The 20798-nt window shown below is 52.3% G+C and overlaps 1 protein-coding gene across 4 annotated transcripts in view; it reads right to left on the minus strand.

Annotated features, from left to right (window-relative positions):
- ARHGEF6 (Rac/Cdc42 guanine nucleotide exchange factor 6) overlaps window positions 1-20798 on the minus strand; it is a 61552-nt gene that overhangs the window by 37173 nt on the left and 3581 nt on the right. For 2 of the 4 annotated variants that reach the window (XM_068151790.1, XM_068151789.1), the window contains exons 3-5: window positions 11486-11570; window positions 2035-2162; window positions 1348-1549 (exon numbers count right to left, since the gene is read on the minus strand). In XM_068151790.1, coding sequence (XP_068007891.1) covers window positions 1348-1549; window positions 2035-2162; window positions 11486-11570 — 415 coding nt within the window. Of the gene's footprint in view, window positions 1-1347; window positions 1550-2034; window positions 2163-11485; window positions 11571-12042; window positions 12062-15993; window positions 16120-20798 lie in introns of those variants that run through there. The other 2 variants (XM_068151792.1, XM_068151793.1) reach the window with 2 other exon arrangements.

Here is a 20798-nt window from a genome sequence, read left to right on the forward strand (position 1 = left end):
TGCAGCCCAGGCTCTGCTTGGCTCTCTGGGCTGCAAGTGCTCACTGCTGGCTCTTGTTGAGCTTCTCATCCACCAGCAGCCCCAAGGCCTTTCCTGCTCTCAAGCCAGTCCCTGCCCATCCTGTATCAGTGCTTGGGATTGCCTCAAGCCAGCTGCAGGACCTTGCACTTGGTCTTGTTGAACCTCACTAATGTTATCCTTCCTTTGCATGCTTTGCTTGCAAGGGTTGGAGCAAGGATGCTTGTACACTTTGCAGGCCACTGCTGATGTCTCACAGTGCTGGAGGCCACAGCTGATCCTGAGCCATAAAACCAGCACCAAGCACACAGCAGGCCTGTGTCTAGGGCAAGCCCTTGAGGCAACCCAATCAGAAGTCGGATTTTGTTAAAAAAAACCCCAACAAACAAAACCAAATCAAATTTGCTGTCACACAGTGGCCTCAGAAGCATGCTGGGGTGAGCTGCTTGGATGGGTATGCAACACCACAAGGCAGCTAGCCAGGGGCATGCTTCATGTCATCACCACCCCGCAGCTGGCGAAAATCACGTCACAGCAAATGCTCAGGACACTCAAGACAAAGCTCAACGAGGGCAGATGCCCTCAGATGGGTCATCCCCTCCCTCTTCCTTTCCCAGTATCACAGCAGTAGATGCATCTCTGGGGGGAAATGTGCTGTGTGAAATCAGCCATCACTGTGGACAAAGCCAGGGCAGCCTAACCCGTGGCCACAGAATAAATCATAGACTGGCCAAGCTGGAAGGGACCTCCAAAGGTCATCCAGTCCAACCTCCCCACAGTCAGCAGGGACAGCCACAACTAGATCAGGCTGCTCAGCGCCTTGTTTTGCCTCACCTTGAATATCTCCAGGGAAGGGGCCTCAAGCACCTCCCTGGGCAACCAGGTTTTTGTTGGTTCCTCACCGCGAGCATTCATTCCGGCACTGCCAGAAAGGGCAGCACCAGAGGGAAATGCACTGCCTGACCGAGGCCTCTAACAAAAACCCACTTCTGTGCTCAGACACTAGAACAACCTGGCAGCTCCCCAGGACAAAGGGGACCCACACAGCCATCTCTGGCCTCGTCCTCCAGCCATGTCCCCACTGCTGTGCTCCAGGGGGAGCAACAGAGAGGTACAGTTGTGCCGGGGCAGAGGGAGAAGCAGCTCTCCAACAACTTGTGCAAGAGACTAGGGCTTGCCTTGCTGGCCTCCTGCCTCCTCCCACTAGCCCTGCTGCTTTAAGGACACAAACAGTCCTTAGCAAATATAGCAGCAATTCCCCAAAGGCAGTGGGGGAGGCTCCACACCGCACTCTGCCATCCCCTCAGCCCTCGCAAGCCGCTTGCTTACCGGTGGGTTTGATTTCTCTGACGTAGTTGCTTGGGAACCAGCCTGTTTTTCCATTCAAGGTCCCTTCCCACCAGCCCCCTTCTTCAACTCTGGTGACATAAATAATGTCTCCTTTGTTAACAGAGAGCTCATCCTCGTTGGTCTGCTTAAAGTTGAACCTGGCCTTTACCACCAGCTGATGACTGCCATTCTCGGTCATCTCCTAAGGAGGGGGGGAAAGAAAAGAAAATACCATGGAAAAACAGCAGTAAATAGTCCAAAACAGCAGAAGTCACTGGGACAGGCCATTGTTCTTTGTTGTGACAGCTGGTTTTTCAGCATTGCTCTTCATAACAAGCACTCCTGCCTTGGTTTTATGTAAGCACTCCTGCCCGAGGACTACAAGGTCCCTCCCAAGCGTTGGTTTAGCCTCGCAGCACGACAGACAGGCAGATGAGAGCTGCTCTCCTCAGGTCACCCAGAGGAGCACTGGCACTTGGGAGGAACCACCAGACTTTCTCCAGCTAGGGCAGCACAGCTGTGATGGAGATCAGGGAAGAGCAGGTCCCCCTGGTGTGCTTGAACCCAGGGGTAGCACCCTGTGACGGTTCAACCCACCCACATTAACAGCCTAAAACTGTCACACACCCATACCCCTCTGCCCCTCCCCAGCCAGCAAACCCTTGGTGAGAAGTTAACTCAAGATACCACAGGCTTGGATTGCCTCCTCAGCACCCTCGTGGACTGTGAAGCTGTGCTGTTGGAGTCGGTGTGGGGTCCTCCAGCTGCAGAGCTAAGAGACGAGAGACGTGAACATGGCCCTGGTGCTGGCTGGTCTGGGGAAGCAAAAACAACGTCTGAGTTTGACCCAGCTGCCCTCCACCCCCTCTGCATCACAGCCAAGCAAAGAGCAGAGCTGAGAAACAAAACAAGCACAGGGCCCAGCATCTGAAAGGGCAGCTGCCAGAGCAGGACAGCAAGTGCACTGCATCTCCAGTGTGGGGAATCTTAGAAACAGAGAATCATTAAGGCTGGAAAAGACCTCCAAGATCAGAGAATCATAGAATCAGTAAGGTTGGAAGAGATCTCAAAGATCATCAAGTCCAACCTGTCACCCAAGACCTCATGACTAAACCATGGTACCAAGTGCCACATCCAATCCCCCCTTGAACACCTCCAGGGGTGGTGACTCCACCACCTCCCTGGGCAGCACATTCCATTCTCTCTGGGAAGAACTTCTTCCTCACATCCAGCCTGAACCTCCCCTGGCACAACTTGAGACTGTGTCCTCTTGTTCTGGTGCTGCTTGCCTGGGAGAAGAGACCAAGCCCCACCTGGCCACAACCTCCCTTCAGGTAGTTGTAGAGAGCAAGAAGGTCTCCCCTGAGCCTCCTCTTCTCCAGGCTAAGCAACCCCAGCTCCCTCAGCCTCTCCTCACAGGGCTGTGCTCCAGATCCCTCCCCAGCCTCGTTGCCCTTCTCTGGACACCTTCAAGAGTCTCAGTGTCCTTCTTAAACTGAGGGGCCCAGAACTGGACACAGGACTCAAGGTGTGGTAGATCATCAGGTCCAAGCATCAACCCAACACCACCATGACCACTAAAGCATGTCCCAAAACGCTATTTCCACACATCTTCTGAACACTTCCAGGGATGGTGACTCCACCACTTCACAGGGCAGCCTGTTCCAAAGCCTGGCTGCTCTTACAGGAAAGACATTTTTCCTGATATCCAACCTAAACCTCCCCTGGTGTAACTTGAGGCCACTTCCTCTTGTTCTATCACTTGATAGTAGAGAGAAGAGACCAACCCTCATCTCCCTTCAACCTCCTCTCAGGGAGCTGTAGAGAGCAATGAGGTCTCTCCTCAGCCTCCTCTTCTCCACGCTAAACACTCCCAGTTCCCTCAGCTGCTCCTCCCCAGCCCTGTTCTCCAGACCCTTCCCCAGCTTTCTTGCCCTGCTCTGGACACTCTCCAGCACCTCAACATCCTTGGAGTGAGGGCCCCAAAACTGAACCCAGTAGTCAAGATGTGGCCTCTCCAGTGCTTAGTACAGAGGACAATAACTGCCCTGGTCCTGCTGGCCACACAATTTCTGGTAGAGACCAGGATGCTGGCCTCAACCCTGAGGATGATTCTGCTGGTTTGGATTAACCCTTCCATGATGGAAGAAGTTGAATCGCATCCTGAGGCACCCCTAGCTTATGCCAGCTCTGCCCCCACACAACCAATTGCAGTAATTGTTTTTCTTAAGTCCTCCTTAAAACTGTAGGAAAGCAGAATAATACTCAGCCCAGTGCTGCCCAACTGGGAATCTTCCTGGGATCCAAGTAAGCTCTGTTGAAGGTGTGTCAAAGCTGAGCTGACAAGTGAGGGCTCTTAGGTCACCTCTGCAGCTGCAGCGTGGGCTTCCTGGCTGAGTGGGGAAGAATGCTGACCAGCTGGTCAACACAATCACTCCTCTGTTTAGAGAAGTCCTCCTGGGTTCATCATCCAGCTGAAAGAGGCTAGGCACAATTCTGATTGCTGTTTGTGGACTGTTGCCATTGCCATGTGAGAGAGGGATTCAGATGATGCCGAGGAAGCAAGGAGTGTCACTCCCAAGAGACAGACAGCCCACAGCAAGACTCAGGCCCTCCCAGCAGCTCTTGGAGCTGCCTCCTTCACAGCCTTGAAGACCACCACTTTGCAAACTAGTCTCTGGGCTTGTTCCTGCCAGCACCTGCCTGATGCTGGAAGCAGTGCTCTAACATCTCATTGCTCTCTGCAACTACCTGAAGGGACATTGTAGAGAGGCTGGTGCTGGTCTCTTCTCACAGGGAATTGGAATCATAGAATTGCTAGGGTTGGAAGGCACCTCAAGGATCAGCCAGTTCCAACCCCCCTGCCATGGCCAGGGACACCTCACACTACAGCAGGTTGCTCACAGCCACATCCAGCCTGGCTGCAAACACCTCCAGGCAGGAGGCTTCCACCACCTCCCTGGGCAACCTGTGCCAGGCTCTCACCACCCTCATGGGGAACAACTTCCTCCTCACATTCAATCTGAATCAACTCATTTCTAGTTTTGCTCCATTCCCCCCAGTCCTATCACTCCCTGACACCCTCAAAAGTCCCTCCCCAGCTTTCCTGCAGCCCCCTTCAGATACTGGAAGGCCACAATTAGGTCTCCTCAGAGCCTTCTCTTCTCCAGACTGAACAGCCCCAACTCCCTCAGTCTGTCCTCATAGCAGAGCAGCTCCAGTGACAGAACAAGAGGGAATGGCCTCAAGCTATGACTGGGAAGGTTCAGGCTGGACATTAGGAAGAAGCTTTTCCCAGCAAGAGTGGTCAGGCATTGGAATGTGCTGCCCAGGGAGGTGGTTGAGTCACCAGCCCTGGATGTGTTTAAAGGTGGTGCTTGGGGATATGGTTTAGGGGTGAACCTTGTAGAGTAGGGTTCTGGGCTGGTGATCCTGAGGGTCTTTTCCAACCTGAATGTTTCTGTGATTCTGTGACACATCTGGTCTTCACAATTAGTGATCTGTTCTGTATTGACACCAAAAACCTTGCCAGAGGGTAAGAAGTTTCCTGATCACCAGTGCCCTGGAGTCAGTGCCCTCATCACCACCAGCAGTCCTGGCAGAGCTCAGCACCAGAATCCTGCTTGGATGCTGCAGAGTGGTAAGAACATGGGATGCAAGCCAGTCAGCAATTCCCAGTATTTCTCTGCTCTGTGGTACCTCACATCATACTGTGGATCAGCACCCAGATCTCCTCCTTTCTATGTGCCCTGGTGCTCCAACGAAGCAACAGAATCATAGAATCAGTCAGGGTTGGAAGGGGCCACAAGGATCATTTAGTTCCAATGCCCCTGCCATGGGCAGGGACACCCCACACTAGATCAGCCTGGCCAGAGCCTCATCCAGCCTGGGCTTAAACACCTCCAGGGACGGGGCCTCAATCACCTCCCTGGACAACCCAATCCAGGGCTTCACCACTGTCATGGGGAAGAACTTCCTCCCCACCTCCAGCTTCATTCCATTCGTCCTAGTCCTATCACTACCTGAGCAGTCCCTCCCCAGCCTTCTTGTAGGCCCCCTTCAGATACTGGAAAGCCACAATAAGGTCTCCTTGGAGCCTTAATAATGACAGACATTATCAGTTCAGGGAACTGGGAAGTGCTTCTGAGATGTCTTGTAGCTTCTTTTCAGGTATAACCTCACCTCTGTACCCCAGAGCCTGCAGTGTGGACCTCACAGAGAATCATAGAACGGTAGGGATTGGAAGGAACCTCTGCAGATCAAGTCCAACCCCCTTGCCAGAACAGAATCACCTTGGGCAGGACCCACAGGAACACATCCAAGAGGGTCTTGAAAGTCTCTAGCAAAGGAGACTCCACAACTTCTCTGGGCAGCCTGCTCCAGGGCTCTAGCACCCTCACAGCAAAGAAGTCTCTCCTTATGTGTTCCAGTTTGTGCCCATTGCCCACTGTCTATCACAGGACACCAGTGAAAAGAGCCTGGCCCCTTCTTCCTGACACCCACCCTTCACAGATTTACAGACAATAGTAACACTCCCTCTCAGTCTTCTCTTCTCCAGTCTAAGCAGCCCCAGCATGCCTGCAGACCTCAAAAGGAGGACAGAGCAGCCTGTGGTCTGCAGGCATCACTTTGCTGGGTGTGCAGGTGCCCTGGATCAAGTCTGGAGCTCTTCCCTGAAAACACTGCCAAGAGGAGAGGGGGCTCGAGCCGCCGAGCCTGCACAGGAGCAGAGAGCACAACCTCTGAGGCTGCCGGTCCCCCATTCTCCTCCAGCATGGAAAAATCATTCCAAAAGGGAAGTTTGGTGGGAGTTACAGGAACTCAGCTGGGCTTTTGATTCTCCCCAGAGGATTTTTGTTTCAATAGGGAAACACCTCATCCTTCAGCTGAGCCTGAAGCAGCACCACCTCTCCGACAAAACAAGTCTGCTCTCTTTCCCCAGCACCTTGCACAACGGAGAGGCTCTGGGGCTACAACTTCCAGGCACTGCTGCCTTGCAGGACCCCAACCACACCATACCCACGCCCTGGCCCATGCTCCAGTGAAGCACAACACTCCCTGGCAGCCTCAGGTGCCACCCGTGGGTCAGTTTGCTCTCTTGCCCTGCGTGTTACACAACTGCCCGATGACCGCGCGGTGGATTCCCAGCTCCCTGCGCTGCAAAACCCTCTCTCTCTCTCTGGCTGCAAGGCAAACCCACTCTGCAACCGCAGGGTGCTGGGGTTGTTTTTTGACTCTGAAGCATCCTGATACTTGAGCTGCTCCCAGCAGACTCACAGGCCAGCAGAGGTGGCCAGCTGCCACGGGAGATGCTCTCCTCCCGACTCCTTCTACACAGGGAGGGCGCAAACCGCCAGCCCAGGCTCCCGCGCTGATCGCGGCCATCAGCAGCAGCCCCACGGAAACGACTTGGGGACTGGAGATTTTATGCCTCTCCCTGCCCCTCCCAATCTCCCCAAGCCTTTTATAAATATCTGCAGCAACCTAGAAACAAATGTAAAACTGACTCTGACAGTTTGGCAGGGAAGCATATCATTTAGATTGCATCATGGCAGCGTCCTATTTTATGCCTGGTCCAGCATGGAACACTGCTGCCATATGTTGCTTAAGCTCTGGTTAAAATAGCTGGGGTTTCTGCTCACATTCCTGCACTATTTTTGGCAGATGAGCCTTGCCTGATCCAGCACAGCTGGTTTTCCTCCCCTGCCCTCTCCTCCAGACAAAAGCACCAAGCTCTCTGTTGCTGTTCCCCGAGGGACAGCTGCTGCACTCTGAGTCGCTCCACTACAAACAAAGCCTCCAAGTTATTTGCCTAACTCCATCCACAAAGACACAAGGATGTGGACTTCAGATGGATGCTCCCAAACACATTCCCACAGTGTTTCCATAGCTGTCACCTACTTCCCCCTGCCTCCAACAAGGGTGTTGGGATGCAGCAGCATTGAGGGTGTCAGGATGTGCAGGCATGCCAAAGCCTTGGCACTGCACTAGCTGGTACCAGGCTTGTCCTGATGCTCCATTCAGCCCTTGGCCTCTGGCAAAATGGTCAAACCAGACCATCTGCAGTGGCAGTTTGTAGGACACAGGCTCTTGCTTCACAGGAACTTGGCCAAGCCACCAAAAAGCAAACATTTTAGCCATGTATTTGTTTTACCCTGCACTTTTCCCAAGGGTGCTCTCTGCCTGAGCAGCTAATTCTGTTGCAGGCACTGTGCTTTTGAACATGGAACCAGAGGAAGCATATGTTCAGACAGCTGTTTGCCATGAAACCAAGAGCATCCCAGCTTCCATACAGCCCCCACTGGTAATGTGTGATAAGAGCTTCTCCCCAGCAAAGCCCTGTCCTGAGCCTCCCCCCACTGACTTCACAGGTGAGCCAGGACATTGGTGGCTGCAAGAAGAATGGTGGGACTGTAAAGAAGGTGACTGCTGTGACAAGAGCACTGTGGCCTCACCACCCTATTGGCATACACCCCATCACACCCCTCTGGTCCAGCAATGGGCAAGCACAGAGGCAGGGAAGTTTCTGACTCTTTTTGCTTTCAGAATAATGAAGCTAAAGCCAACCACAATGACAGCACTTCCAAAGGATGCTCTGGCATTGTAGATCATGGAATGGTCTGGGTTGGAAGGGACCTCCAAAGATCATCCAGTCCAACCACCTCCACAGTCAGCATGGGCATCCTTAACTGGATCAGGTTGCCCAGGGCATGTCAAGCCTCACCTTGAATATTTCCAGGGATGGAGCCTCAACCACCTCCCAGGGCAACCTGTTCCAGTGTTCCACTACTCCATCATACTGCACTGTGAGAGCTGTGGGGTGTGACCAGCTGGGTAGATGAGGGGAGAGCAGTGGATGTTGTCTACCTCAGCTTCAGCAAGGCTTTTGACACTGTCTCCCATAACATCCTGATAGGTAAGCTCAGGAAGTGTGGGGGAGATGCGTGGACAGCAAGGTGGATTCAGAACTGGCTTGAAGGACAGAGCACAAAGGGTTGTCATTGAAGATGCAGAGTCCAGTTGGAGGCCTGTGGCTTGTGATGTTGACCAGGGGTTGGGACTGCTTGTTCAGCACCTTCATCAATGACCTGGATGCAGGGATGGAGTGCACTCAGCCAGTTTGGTGATGACACAGAACTGGCAGGAGTGGCTGGCACCCAGTCAGGTTGTGCTGCTGTTCAGTGGGACCTGGACAGGCTGCAGAGCTGGGCAAAGGTGAACCTCATGGAGTTCAAGAAGGGCAAGTGTAGGGTCCTGCACTTAGGCAGAAACAACCCCCTGCAGCAGTGCAGGTGAGGGGTGACCTGCTGGGAAGCTCTCTGTGGAGAAGGAGCTGGTAGTGCTGGTGGGCAAGCTGCCCATGAGTGGCCTTGGGGCCAAAAATGCCAATGGTATTCTGAGGTGCAGGAGGCTCTCCTCCTCCTCTATTCTGCTCTGGTTAGGCCACAGCTGGAGTACTGTGTCCAGATCTGGGCTCCCCAGTTCAAGAGACAGAGACAGGGAACCACTGGGCAGAGTCCAACAAAGGGCTACAAAGATGCTGAAGGGACTGGAGCATCATCTCTGTGAGGAGGGGAGGCTGAGAAACCTGGGGTTCCTTTAGCCTACAGAAGAGCAGACTCAGAGGGAATCTCTGAGTAGAGGTCAGGAAGATGGAGCTGGGTTCTGTTCAATGCTGCCCAGTGACAGGATGAAGGGCAAGGGGCACAAACTGGAACACAAGAGGTTTTCCTTGAACCTAAGAAAAAACTTTTAGACCTTGAGGCTGCTGGAGCCCTGGAGCAGGCTGCCCAGAGGTTGTGGAGTCTCCTTCTCCACAGACTTTTAAAACCTGACCTGGACATGAACCTGTGCAACCTGATCTGGGTGACCTGGCTTTAGCAGCAGGCTGATCTCCAGACCAGATGATCTCCAGAGGTCTTCCAACCCCCAACATTCTTTGATTCCACAGGAGGTCCCTGGGTGCTGTCACTGAATGGAGCTGCAAAGAGATGTGCTGAGGGTGAATTACCCCTCACTGGTTTCTAGGGAGAGAGCTGGTGGCAGAGCTGAGTGCTGGCTGCAGAAAGGCCATCTCAGAACCTGAACTTCTTCACAGCATTTTACACACACAGAGACGAGTAGAGTAGAGTAGAGTAGAGTAAAATAGAATAAAATAGAATAGAGCAGAGCAAGTTGGAAGAGATCTCTGAGATCCAGTCCAACCTGTCATCCAACACCATCTAATCAACTAAACCATGGCACCAAGCACCCCATCCAGTCTCCTCCTAAACACCTTCAGTGATGGTGACTCCACCACCCCCCTGGGCAGCACATTCCAATGGCCAGTCTCCCTTTCTATGAAGAACTTCCTTCTAACATCCAGCCTAAACCTCCCCTGGCACAGCTTGAGACTGTGTCCTCTTGTTCTGGTGCTGGTTGCCTGGTAGAAGAGACCAACTCCCACCTGGCTACAACCTCCCTTCAGGGAGTTGTAGAGAGCAAGAAGGTCTCCCCTGAGCCTCCTGTTTCCCAGGCTATGTACACAGATGTACTGTTGTTACACATTATACATGAATTATTACACATCACACAGCAGCATATTATCACTTATATAGAACCACAGAATGGTCTGGGTTGGAAGGGACCTCTAAAGGTCACCTAGTCCCACACCCCTGCAATCACCCAGAGCCTTGTCAAGCCCCATGCTGAGTATCTCCAGGGATGGGACCTCAACTACCTCCCTGGGCAACCTGTTCCAGTGCTCCACCACCCTCATGGTAAAGACCTTTTTCCTAGCATCTAAATCACCTCTAATTTCAAACCATTGCCCTTTGTCTTATCACAGCAGTCCCTCTGCAGCCTGCTTGCAGAGATCTTGCTGTTTATAGAAGACATGGGTGAGCATTTATACAACAGTTCATATAAACACAGCACATATGCATTTTAAATACATGAGTTGGTAAAATCTTGCATGGGGACAGAGAAGGAGAGTGTTCAAGTCCTGGCAATGAGGTAGCTTCACTGAACACTTGAGCAGCTTCTCTTCTAGCAGAAGAGAACTCAAAGGCAAAAACTCAGCTGAAGGAGAAGCAAACCTGAGAGAAACCACAGCAAACCAAATCTCTAGGGAGAACACAGTAAGCCAACGGAAAAACCTTCCCATGAAAAGGAAAACCATGAGCCTTCTCTCCTTTGTCCAGGATCCTTTCTCCAAGTCCAGGATCCTTTTAATTGCCTAAAACACAGTCTACAACAGGGAAACTGAACTCTTCTCCTAGTGCTGGTCTTTGGTGGGTGTACAGGACTCAATCTGTGCAGATCCACTTGTATGATACAGGACCATTAACACTTTCCATCCCATAAACCTTTCCCAGCTCTACAGGGAGCTGATCCTCACCCCCTCAGAAAAGAGACCCTGGCTCCTCTCACCCATCTGTCCTTGTCCTCCCTCACTGAACTTCTCCTTTCACAGCCCATGTGACTGCAGATCAGTTTAAAGCCAGTGGGGAGCAACTATGCATTTGAGATGGAAACAAGAGGATCTGATTAGCTTTGCTTCAGCAGCCTGCTCCTGCACCCAAGGAGGCTGGACGAGTCATCAGCTTGCTTCCCAAACCTGGGAGCCTATTCCACAGCCCCAGGGAGAGGACAGAGTGAAACATCAATAGAATTGACTTGAGCAGCTGGCAGCAACGTTTGTCCTGATGTGCAGTAAAGATATTACACAGATGGATCTGGTTTCCTCTTCAGCTTTAAAACACACTCTCCAAAACCTGCTGTTTTGCATGTGGGGAGGGGCACGCTCATTTACACTGAGGCTCCTTTGCCATGACCTAATTTGAGATCCCTTAATGCTGTCAAAACTGAGAAGAGGTCCCTCAGTGGAAAGTGATAAACCCAGCTCTGCAGAAAGTGCCTACAGCACCTCTGAAATGCTGCACTGAAAGCTGGAGTTGGCAGAAGCACGAAGTGTTGATCCCACTGTCCCAGCGGCAGGCATCGGGGCTGGCAGCACAGCCTGCCAAGCCTCCAGAAACTGCAATAAGCTACAAACTACCCAAAAAGAGAGGAAAGAATTGGGGGGGGGGGGGGGGGGGAATACAAACAAAAGAGAGCTGGATAAGACAACAGAAAAAAGTAAGTCCTTTTTTCTTACCTTCAGTAGCTTTATTTAGAGCTGTTAATGTACTCAGGACCTTGGAGAAGTGTTCTCCGGTGTACAAATCCTGCGGCTCAAACACCTGCAAGCGAAGAACGTGGTCAGTTGAGCCTGAAACATCTTGGTGCAGCCATCTGAGCAGCCCATGCAGAGGGTGATAGGAAGGATTCAAAGCAGGCTGTGTGTCTCTGCAGGGGAAGGGTGTTTATTCAGGGCTGACAAATCCCATTTCCTTTACAGCAAGCGGATTCCCGGGGCGACAGTCGCAGGCGGCGTGGGAAGGGCAGGAGGACCCGGCAGCACTTGGAGCATAAGGCTGGGGACAGGGAAGGAAGCAAGCAGTGCTGTCTGCAGAGCAGGGACTCCTGAAAACCACAGCAAAGGTTACTGCTTGCCTTGAGGGGAGGAATGATTTTGCTGCTATTTTTGTGCTCGAAAGCCAGAGAGATCGAGGCTGTGCATAGCTACGTACGTCGTACACGACACGGGTTTTTCACAGCAGAGGAAACAAACAGGCAGGATTTTCTGCTCCTGCAATATGGCACATACAATACCTTCAGATCTTCCTTTAGGGGGAAGCCAAAAATCAGTTCATTTATGGGCAAAAATTCCACTCCATAGAATTTGGTGTTGCCAAGCCTCGACAACAGAACAGATGCACACAGCTAGCAAGGGCTTGGGGGTTTTATACAACTGGTAGGCTGGATTTTCTACACCCAGCCCTTCAGAAATCACCAGCAGAGGAATGAGGGCCAGAGTTTCCAAAACACTGCAATCCCTGAGACTGGAGATCTCTAAGGAATCTAACCTCATCGCTGAGAAATGACCTCAAGTCCATAAACACTGTTAAATACTCAGAGGAATGAAGCAAAAAGAAGCAATAGGATAGGATAGGATAGGATAGGATAGGATAGGATAGGATAGGATAGGATAGGATAGGATAGGATAGGATAGGATAGGATAGGATAGGATAGGATAGGATAGGATAGACCAGACCAGGTTGGAAAAGATCTTTGAGATCATCAAATCCAACCTCTCATCCAACACTATCTAATCAATGGCACTAAGTGCCTCATCCAGTCTTTTCTTAAACACCTTCAGTGATGGTGACCCCACCACCTCCCTGGGCAGCACATTCCAAAGGCCAGTCTCTCTTTCTGGGGAGAATTTCTTCCTCACATCCAGCATAAACCTCCACTGGCACAACTTGAGACTGTGTCCTCTTGTTCTGGTGTCGGTTGCCTGGGAGAAGAGACCAACCCCCACCTGGCTACAACCTCCCTTCAGGCAGTTGGAAAGAGCAAGAAGGTCTCCCCTGAGCCTCCTCTTCTCCAGGCTAAGCAACCCCAGCTCCCTCAGCCTCTCCTCACAGGGCTGTGCTCCAGACCCTTCCCCAGCTTTGTTGCCCTTCTCTGGACACCTTCCAGCATCTCAGTGTCCTTCTTAAACTGAGGGGCCCAGAACTGAGCTGGGGGCTAACATGCACCAGTGTGAAAGACTTTTGGAGGCATAGAGAAGGAGGATAGAGAAGGATCTTCTCATCACTGGCATACCACCGAGGCATCACCTGCCAACCCCCAGATACACCAATGGAGACCATTGATCTGCAAATCCCAGTGAACAGGAAAGATGGTTTTCAAGCTCTTCTGGCAGGCAGCATCTACTTACAAACACCTCCAGTGTACTAATTTGGTGCATCGGAGGTGTTTATCAGTGGATGGTGCCTGCCATAGAATCATAGAGTTGTTAGGGTTGGAAGGGACCCCAAGGATCAGCCAGCTCCAACCCCCCTGCCATGGGCAGGGACACCTCACACTGGATGAGGTTGCTCACAGCCACATCCAGCCTGGCCTTAAAAACCTCCAGGAATGAGGCTTCTACTAACCTGTGCCAGTGTCTCACCACCCTCGTGGGGAAGAGCTTCTTCCTAACATCCAATCTGAATCCACCCATTCCTAGTTTTGCTCCACTCCCTCTAGTCTGATCATTACCTGGCTGGACTAGGGGGAATGGAACAAACATCTGCTTAGTGTATCCTGCTAAATAAGTACATGAGCCTTAACTACCTTTAGGGTAGCACTGCCCTTTAAGGCAACCCTTCCTTACTTTCCACACTGAGAACATTTGGCATATTTCAGATAGGAAGGGGACTGGCCTCTGCTGCAGCCCTGGCTGCTCACAGCATCGCTTCCTCCCGACAGAGACATCAGCGCAGCAACAAAGTCCACCCCGGGCAGCACAAAGCCTGCTCTTTGTTAAGAATGTGTTTACAAATGGACTCAGCAACTCAATACTGGGAGAAAGGTTTCACCCTAAAGCAACTGAACCCAGAGGGGAAGCAGCCTGCTATCATGAAGAATATCAGAATCAGTCACAAGAATTGTGGGGACATGCCCCCCCTACCTTGGGCTGCTTCCGATCGGGTTTATTGCTCACAGCAGTTCAGGTTTGCTCCTCTGGACCGCACAGACCCCATCCCCTCTGCCAGCTGGTGCCTGAACTAGTTTTCCTGCCTCGCAGTTGCTTCCAGTGCTACCTGAGCACAGCCTCCAGCCCCCAGCAGCGACGTTAGCATCTCTGTGGAAAGGGAGATGGTAACGGAGAGCCTGGGTGTGCGCTGACCCCGTTGGCAGCTGCTGGAGGACGCAAGGTTATAGCAATGCTCCTTCACCCTCCTCCTCCTCCCACCAAGCAGGAGTGGAAAGTAAACAGGGAGGCTGGGGTGTTTGAGTGCATCTCTCTGGTGTGTCATTTTCTCAGTCATCCCCTCTCTCTTCCACATCAGTAAGTCCAGAAAAACAAGTCCTGCCTTCAACGAAAAGCAGCTTCTTGGTTTGCCTTTTTTTTTCTGTCCTTTAAAGGACCAAAGTAGTCAAATCCATCCCAGATCCTTCAGGCACACAACAATGCTGTAAGCTCAGAGCCATCAGACTGGCAAAGCCCAGAGGAAAATGGTGGCGGACAGGATGGGCCAAAAATTCTTGCACAAAAGCAAGCAGTAACTTCCAGGACTTCTCTTCATGAAGAAATTGTCTGGAATAGCTACTGTGGGATGATGACTGTGTGGGAAACTCTTCTGGATCAGCTACTGTAATGTAAATACACTCTGCAGCTCGTTCCAGGATAAATTCATCATGAGGAAAAAGTCCTCATTTACGAGCTACAAATTACTTTTGCCAGCAGGATCCATCCATAATTCCACTCCTAACTAAAAAGGCAAGCTTTAAGGCTAGAAGACAAATAGAGGGGGAAAGGCTTTTTTCAGCTTTCAGCTCATGGTAGAGCTGGTGGACATCTGTAAAACCTCACTAAAATCTATGGCTGTCAGCTGAGGATCTCCATCCAGACGCTTTTCTGACTTCCAGAACTGCAGACAGCAGCTCCCCTTGGTGAAACACTCTGGCTGCCCCCTCGGGCACCACACCAGGAGAGAGAAAACCTGCACTGCTGCCCCACCAGCCCTCAGACAGACAGAATACGGAGGGCCTGGGGCTTGCAGAAGACCAGAAGAGCACCCAGCTTCGGAGGAAGAGCCAAGCAAGTTATCAGCACCCAAAATCCCAAGACCAGGATGGGAGGTGCTGAAAAGTTAGGGGAAGCTTGGTTGTGTTGTGAGCCTAACCTGTGCTATCCCCACAAGCCATTCCCACGGGCAGGCAAAATCCTGGCACACGTCAAGCTGAGGGCAAAGCCCAGAGCTCGGTGCGACCGTGACCCTTCATCCCAACCCGAGGACAAGGGCTCTGGAGCCAGACGGTCCCACGGCTGCTCCAACTGCCCACAGCGACGGCGTTCCGGCTGCTTGCCAAGCCCGGCTGCTCCCGGCCAGGCTGCCCTCTGCCTCCAGGAGTTGCAGAGAGACTCTGCCGGCGATGGGTGCCAAAACCGGGGAGATGGAGACCAGAGGCTGGTGGCTGGGGAGCGGTTTTCCAGCCACGGAGCCAGCCCTCCGCTGCCCGCAGCACAGCCAGCCCCAGACTCTCATCTTCGGTCCCGCTGCCAACCTCCAAACCGTGCTGGCTCGTGGGCAGCTAGGAGCCGTGATTCACCTCTGCCAACATCAGCGGGACACCCACGGGAGATGCCCGGTGGTGTAACACCCGTGAGCGCTGCCCGCTGGGGGTGACACCTGGGAGAGCCGACTGGTGGGGATGACACCCGAGGGGGGTGACACCAGCGACAGTTGCCCGGTGGGGGTGACACCCGATGGGGAGCGACAGCAGGGAGAGCTGCCCGGTGGCAGTGACACCCGATAGGGGTGACACTAGTGAGAGCTACCCGGTGGGGGTGACACCCGATGGGCAGTGACAGTAGGGAGAGCTGCCCGGTGGCAGTGACACCCGATGAGGGGTGACATCCGGGAGAGCTGCCCGTGGGGGCTGCCCAGCGACACCTCCGAGAAGCGGTCAGGGAGAGCCGGTGGCACCGGCGAGGCTGCCGGAGGATGGGGCCGCCGGCTAGGCCGGGCTTGGGGACACGGCGGTGCCGGCGCGGTCGGTACTCACGGCGGCGGGCTGGGGGTCGCGCAGCCCCGGGGCATGGCGGCAGCGGCGGCCGGTGGTGCTGCGGTCCGCGGGGCGGCCGCTGCGGCTCTGACCCGGAGCCGGATCGCGGCGCGGGGAAGGGAAGGGGAAGGGAAGGGGAAGGAAGTGACAGGCGGTGCCGCCGCCCCGCTCCGCCCCGCCGCCGCTCGCTGCGGGACGCGGAGGAGCCCTGAGGCAGCTGCTCCCTCCGTCGGCCGCGGCCGGGAGACGCCGAGCGGCTCCGGGATGGAGAGGAGGAGAAGAGGGGGAAGGGATAACAAAGGGGAAAGGGAAGAAAGGCCAAGGATGAGAAGGGAAGGGAAAGTGCGAAGGAAAAGGGAAGAAGTAAATATGTGGGGAGGAAAAAGTTGGGGGGGAACAGTGTGGAGGGAAAGTAAATAAGGGTAGAGAATTGAAAAGGGAGGGGAAAAGTGGGGAGGTGAAGGGCAAAAGTAAATCAGAGAAGGAAAGGGGAGGGAGAGGGAAAAAATAGGAATGAGGGGTAAGAGGAAAGGAGAAAAGGGAATGAGAAGAAAAAAGGGGGAAAAAAGGAATTAAGGGAAAAGAACAGGAAAAATGAGGAGGGAAGTGTAGGAAAAGAAAGAAAAATCCAGGCTAATGAAATGGCAGTAGCAGCACTTCTTCCCCATGGAGAAGAGCCCCAGAAGGGGTTATAGATGAGGCAGAGAGATCTCAGAGACAGCATAATCTCACCACTGCGAGCACCGAGCTGGTGCTGCCTCTGCCCATCTGCCTGGGGAACACTGCTGCAGAACATGACCATCCCCAAACACCCTGGCAAGGCAGCGGGCTGCAGGGTGGGGAGAACCACAGAACAGAGTAGAATGTAGAAGAGAATTGAATCATTAGGGTTGAAAAGACCAATCTCTAAGATTGTCAAGTCCAACCATCAACCCAACATCACCATGGCCATTAAAGCATGTCCCAGAGTGCCATGTCCATGTATTTGTTTTAACAGCTCCAGAGGTGGTGACTCCACCAGCTCCCTGGACAGCCTGTTCCAATGCAAGACCACTCTTGCAAGAAAGTCTTTTTTCCTAAGATCCAACCTAAACCTCCCCTGGTGCAACCTGAGACCATTTCCTCTTGTTCTAGCTCTTGTTATTTGGTTGAACAGACCAACCCCCACCTCACTCCAGCCTCTTTTCAGGGAGTTGCAGAGAGCAGTGAGGTCTCCCCTCAGCCTCCTCCAGACTAAACACCCCCAGTTCCCCACACTGCTCCTCATCAGCCCTGTTCTCCAGACCCTTCACCAGTTTCATTGCCCTTCTCTGGACCTGCCCTAGCACTTCAATGTCCTTCTTGTAGTGAGGGGCAAGGGATGGAAACATTCTTCTGACTCCCAGGGTTAATCCCAGTTGTAGATCCCAACCCCATGCAGGGACACAGGGGTGTCAGGGAGATCCCACACACCTGTGAGCCAGAGGTCACTGGGACAGTAGGTCACTCTGAACTCAAACATGCCCATTCCCCAGTGTTTGTGCTGGATGGTCCTGGGCAGGAGCTCTCATTTATGACATTACACAGCTAGGAAAGGTAGTGATGCTTTGGAGCAAAGCCAAAGCAGTGAAGGATTTGAGAGCATGTGGATGGAGAGCAAAGGGAGTGATGATTTTTCATCTGCTAATCCCAGAATGGTGGGAGTTGGAAGGCACTTCCAGAGACCATCTAGTCCAAGCCCCCAGCTACAAGTTGCACAGGAACATGTCCAGGTGCCTTTTAAAAGTGTCAAAGGCGAAGGCTCCACAGCCTCTCTGGGCATCCTGGTCCAGTGCTCCAGCACCTTCAAAGTGAAGAATCTTTCTGTTATGTTTGAGTGAAACATACCCTCAGCCCAGACACAGCTTAGTGAAGGTTGCAAGCACCCCCAGCTGCAGAGGTAGTGTTAGTTCAGCCCATGATGGCAGTGACACACCACATGCTCTATGATTGTTCTGGACAGTCAGGTTTAATCATAGAATCAATAACGTTGGAAGAGACCTCAAAGATCATCAAGTCCAACCTGTCACCCAAGACCTCATGACCACTAGACCATGGCACCAAGTACCACATCCAGTCCCCTCTTGAACACCTCCAGGGGTGGGGACTCCACCACCTCCCTGGGCAGCACATTCCAATAGCTATCAACTCTCTCTGGGAAGAACTTTGTCCTCACCTCCAGCCTAAACTTCCTCTGGTGCACAGCTTGAGACTGTGTCCTCTCATTCTGGTGCTGGTTTCTTGGGGGAAGAGACCAAGGGAGGGAGAAGCCCTCCTGGCCACAACCTCCCTTCAGGTAGTTGTAGAGAGCAAGAAGATCTCCCCTGAGCCTTCTCTCCTCCAGGCTAAACAATCCCAGCTCCCTCAGCTGTTCCTTGTAGGGCTTGTGCTCGAGGCCTCTCCCCAGCCTCATTGCCCTACTCTGGACACATTCAAGAGTCTCAATAATCCAGCTATTGATTTGCCTTTCAGATACTGTCCCTCATTCACAAAATCCAGCCCCTGGCCAGAAGCTCTGTGGTCATATTAGCAATAAAACACTGCTGCTGCATGAAGCTCTTGTGCTTCTTCAGCAGTAAATGATGCTTGACAGTGGTGTCAAGAGCAAAAACACTAACAGAGCCCATTTGTGCCCTCCAGAGCAAGCTCAGCCAGGAGCTTTCTGCCTGATTTCTCTGTTTTCTCATGTTCTTTCCCCTGTATATTCTGCACTAGACTCCACCTGGCCCTCAGGAGTGAAGCTCTTGCCTTCTCCTCTCCATCCAGCTGTTGCTGCCTTAGCAGTACTTACTCACTTGGCCAGATTTGGGGTCATATACAGAGCTCAGAGGTTGAAGCCACAGTGTAAGTGAAGCACAATCAGGTTATCTGTGCTGTTCCTTAGTCCAAACCACAAAGAATCCTCCAAGAACACTTAAGGTCCAAAGAGGTGCCCATGTCCTCTGCCTAGCAGTCTGTCTCAGTAGGGCTGGTCTGACAGACATTCTTATGACTTGGATCAACTTCTAGCAGAGAAAAGCAGTTGGACGTTTTAGGGCCACGTCTCATTGTTTCACCTCACCACAGCTATTTGTCTAGTTAGAAGATGTTGATTCCCATGCAAGCCTGCTTTTTTAAGGACTCAAATATTTGAAGCAGCAAATGATTGCAGCTAAGGATGAGTCTGATTATTTATATCCTGCGATGAGACAGACTCTTCCAGCTCACACCACCAGCCTGAAAAGCTGTTGCCAACCTAACGAAGCCACCTCGAAGCAAGAAGGTCAGAGTATCCTTCTCCCTCCTTTCCACTATGTCCAAATGCTTCACTGTTCCTGTAAAACAGAAGGTGCCTGACTGTATCTTTCTTCCACTTCCTAAGACTGAGTTACCAGGACAACAAAGAAGGGTAGGAGGGAAGGACGTGCGTGTAGCTCTGCAGGAGTAACCACTTTGCATGCCCTCCCACTGGAAGGGATTGGCAAGCACTATCCATTCAGTGGAAGATGGGACTTGGGTTTCAACCAGAAGCTGTTGGAAGCCCAGCCTTCCACACTGATCCCCTTCCCAGCACACTAGCAATGCCCAGTGATGTATTCAGCACCAAAGGGCAGCTGTACAAATGTCTTAAGACAACCAGCTGGAGGCACAGTATGAAGGTAACCACTGCTTTGACAGTATACAATGAAGCCACGGGATGCTAATGTCATGGCTGAAGTTTTTCATGCTTGAGATTCATAAAATCAAGGAATCATTTTAGTTGGAAAAGACCCTTGAAATCATCAAGTCCAATAGCTCTCTAACTCTACCAAGGCTGGTGCTAAACCATGTCCCTCAACACCATCTCTACCTCTCTTCAGCATGTCCAGGGATGGGGATTTAACCACCTCCCTGGAGAGCCCATTCCATCTTTCAGCACTCTTTCAGTGGAACAGGTTCTTCTAATGTCCAACCTAACCTTCCCCTGATGCAATTTGGTGTTTCCTCTCATCCTGTCACTTGTTACTAGGGAGAAGAGACCGGCCCCAGACTGGCTCCAGCCTCTTTTCAGGGAGTTGTAGGGAACCACAAGGTCTGCCCTCAGCCTCTTCTCCAGACTAAACACCCTCAGTTCCCTCAGCTACTCCTCATAAGCCCTGTTCTCCAGACCCTTCACCAGCTTCCTTGCCCTCCTCTGGACCCTATGATGATGCCCTTTTGTACAAGTCAGTACCCAGAGCAGAAGTTGTGAGCTCTGAATTTCTTCAGGATGTCCTCTTATGCTCACATCTGCAACAGGAACAGAGTCTCTGCCCTCGTCAGTCTCAAGGAGAAGTGGCCTCAGATCCAGACTCAGGGTATTTCTTCATACTAAACAAGAAGAGTTCTCTGCGGCATTTGGAGAAGGGCAGAATTTGACAGAACCATTAGGAATAAGCAGCAGGGTGACAAATCAGGGAAGTAGAAATCATTAAGCCAAGAGCTTTCATGATGTTTCTCCTTTCTCCAGCTAGGTTACTGCAGCAGAACAGATTTTCTACCCTGTGTTCATCCTCCTTAGACATAACACTGGATCACTGTTCCTTGCCAACAGATCTTGGAACCAGAAGGTTCCCTGCCTGTTCTGATGCTCCAAGCCTGCTTTCAGAATAAATGTGCTGCAGAGGAACCCCCTCTGAGTGGCCCCTCCCAAGGCAAACAACATCAGACATGAGGGAGGACCACCTAGAGGTAATGCTGCTTAGAGGGTCCAGACAGGGCAGCTTTTAGAAGGAACAGATGGCAGAAGTTTTTCATGTGTCCTCTGGCTTTGCCTTCAGAGCACTCAG

This window comes from Melanerpes formicivorus, unplaced genomic scaffold, assembly GCF_026170545.1.
Source record: "Melanerpes formicivorus ecotype bairdi unplaced genomic scaffold, bMelFor1.0.p_v2 SCAF_22, whole genome shotgun sequence".
Lineage (NCBI taxonomy): Eukaryota > Metazoa > Chordata > Aves > Piciformes > Picidae > Melanerpes > Melanerpes formicivorus.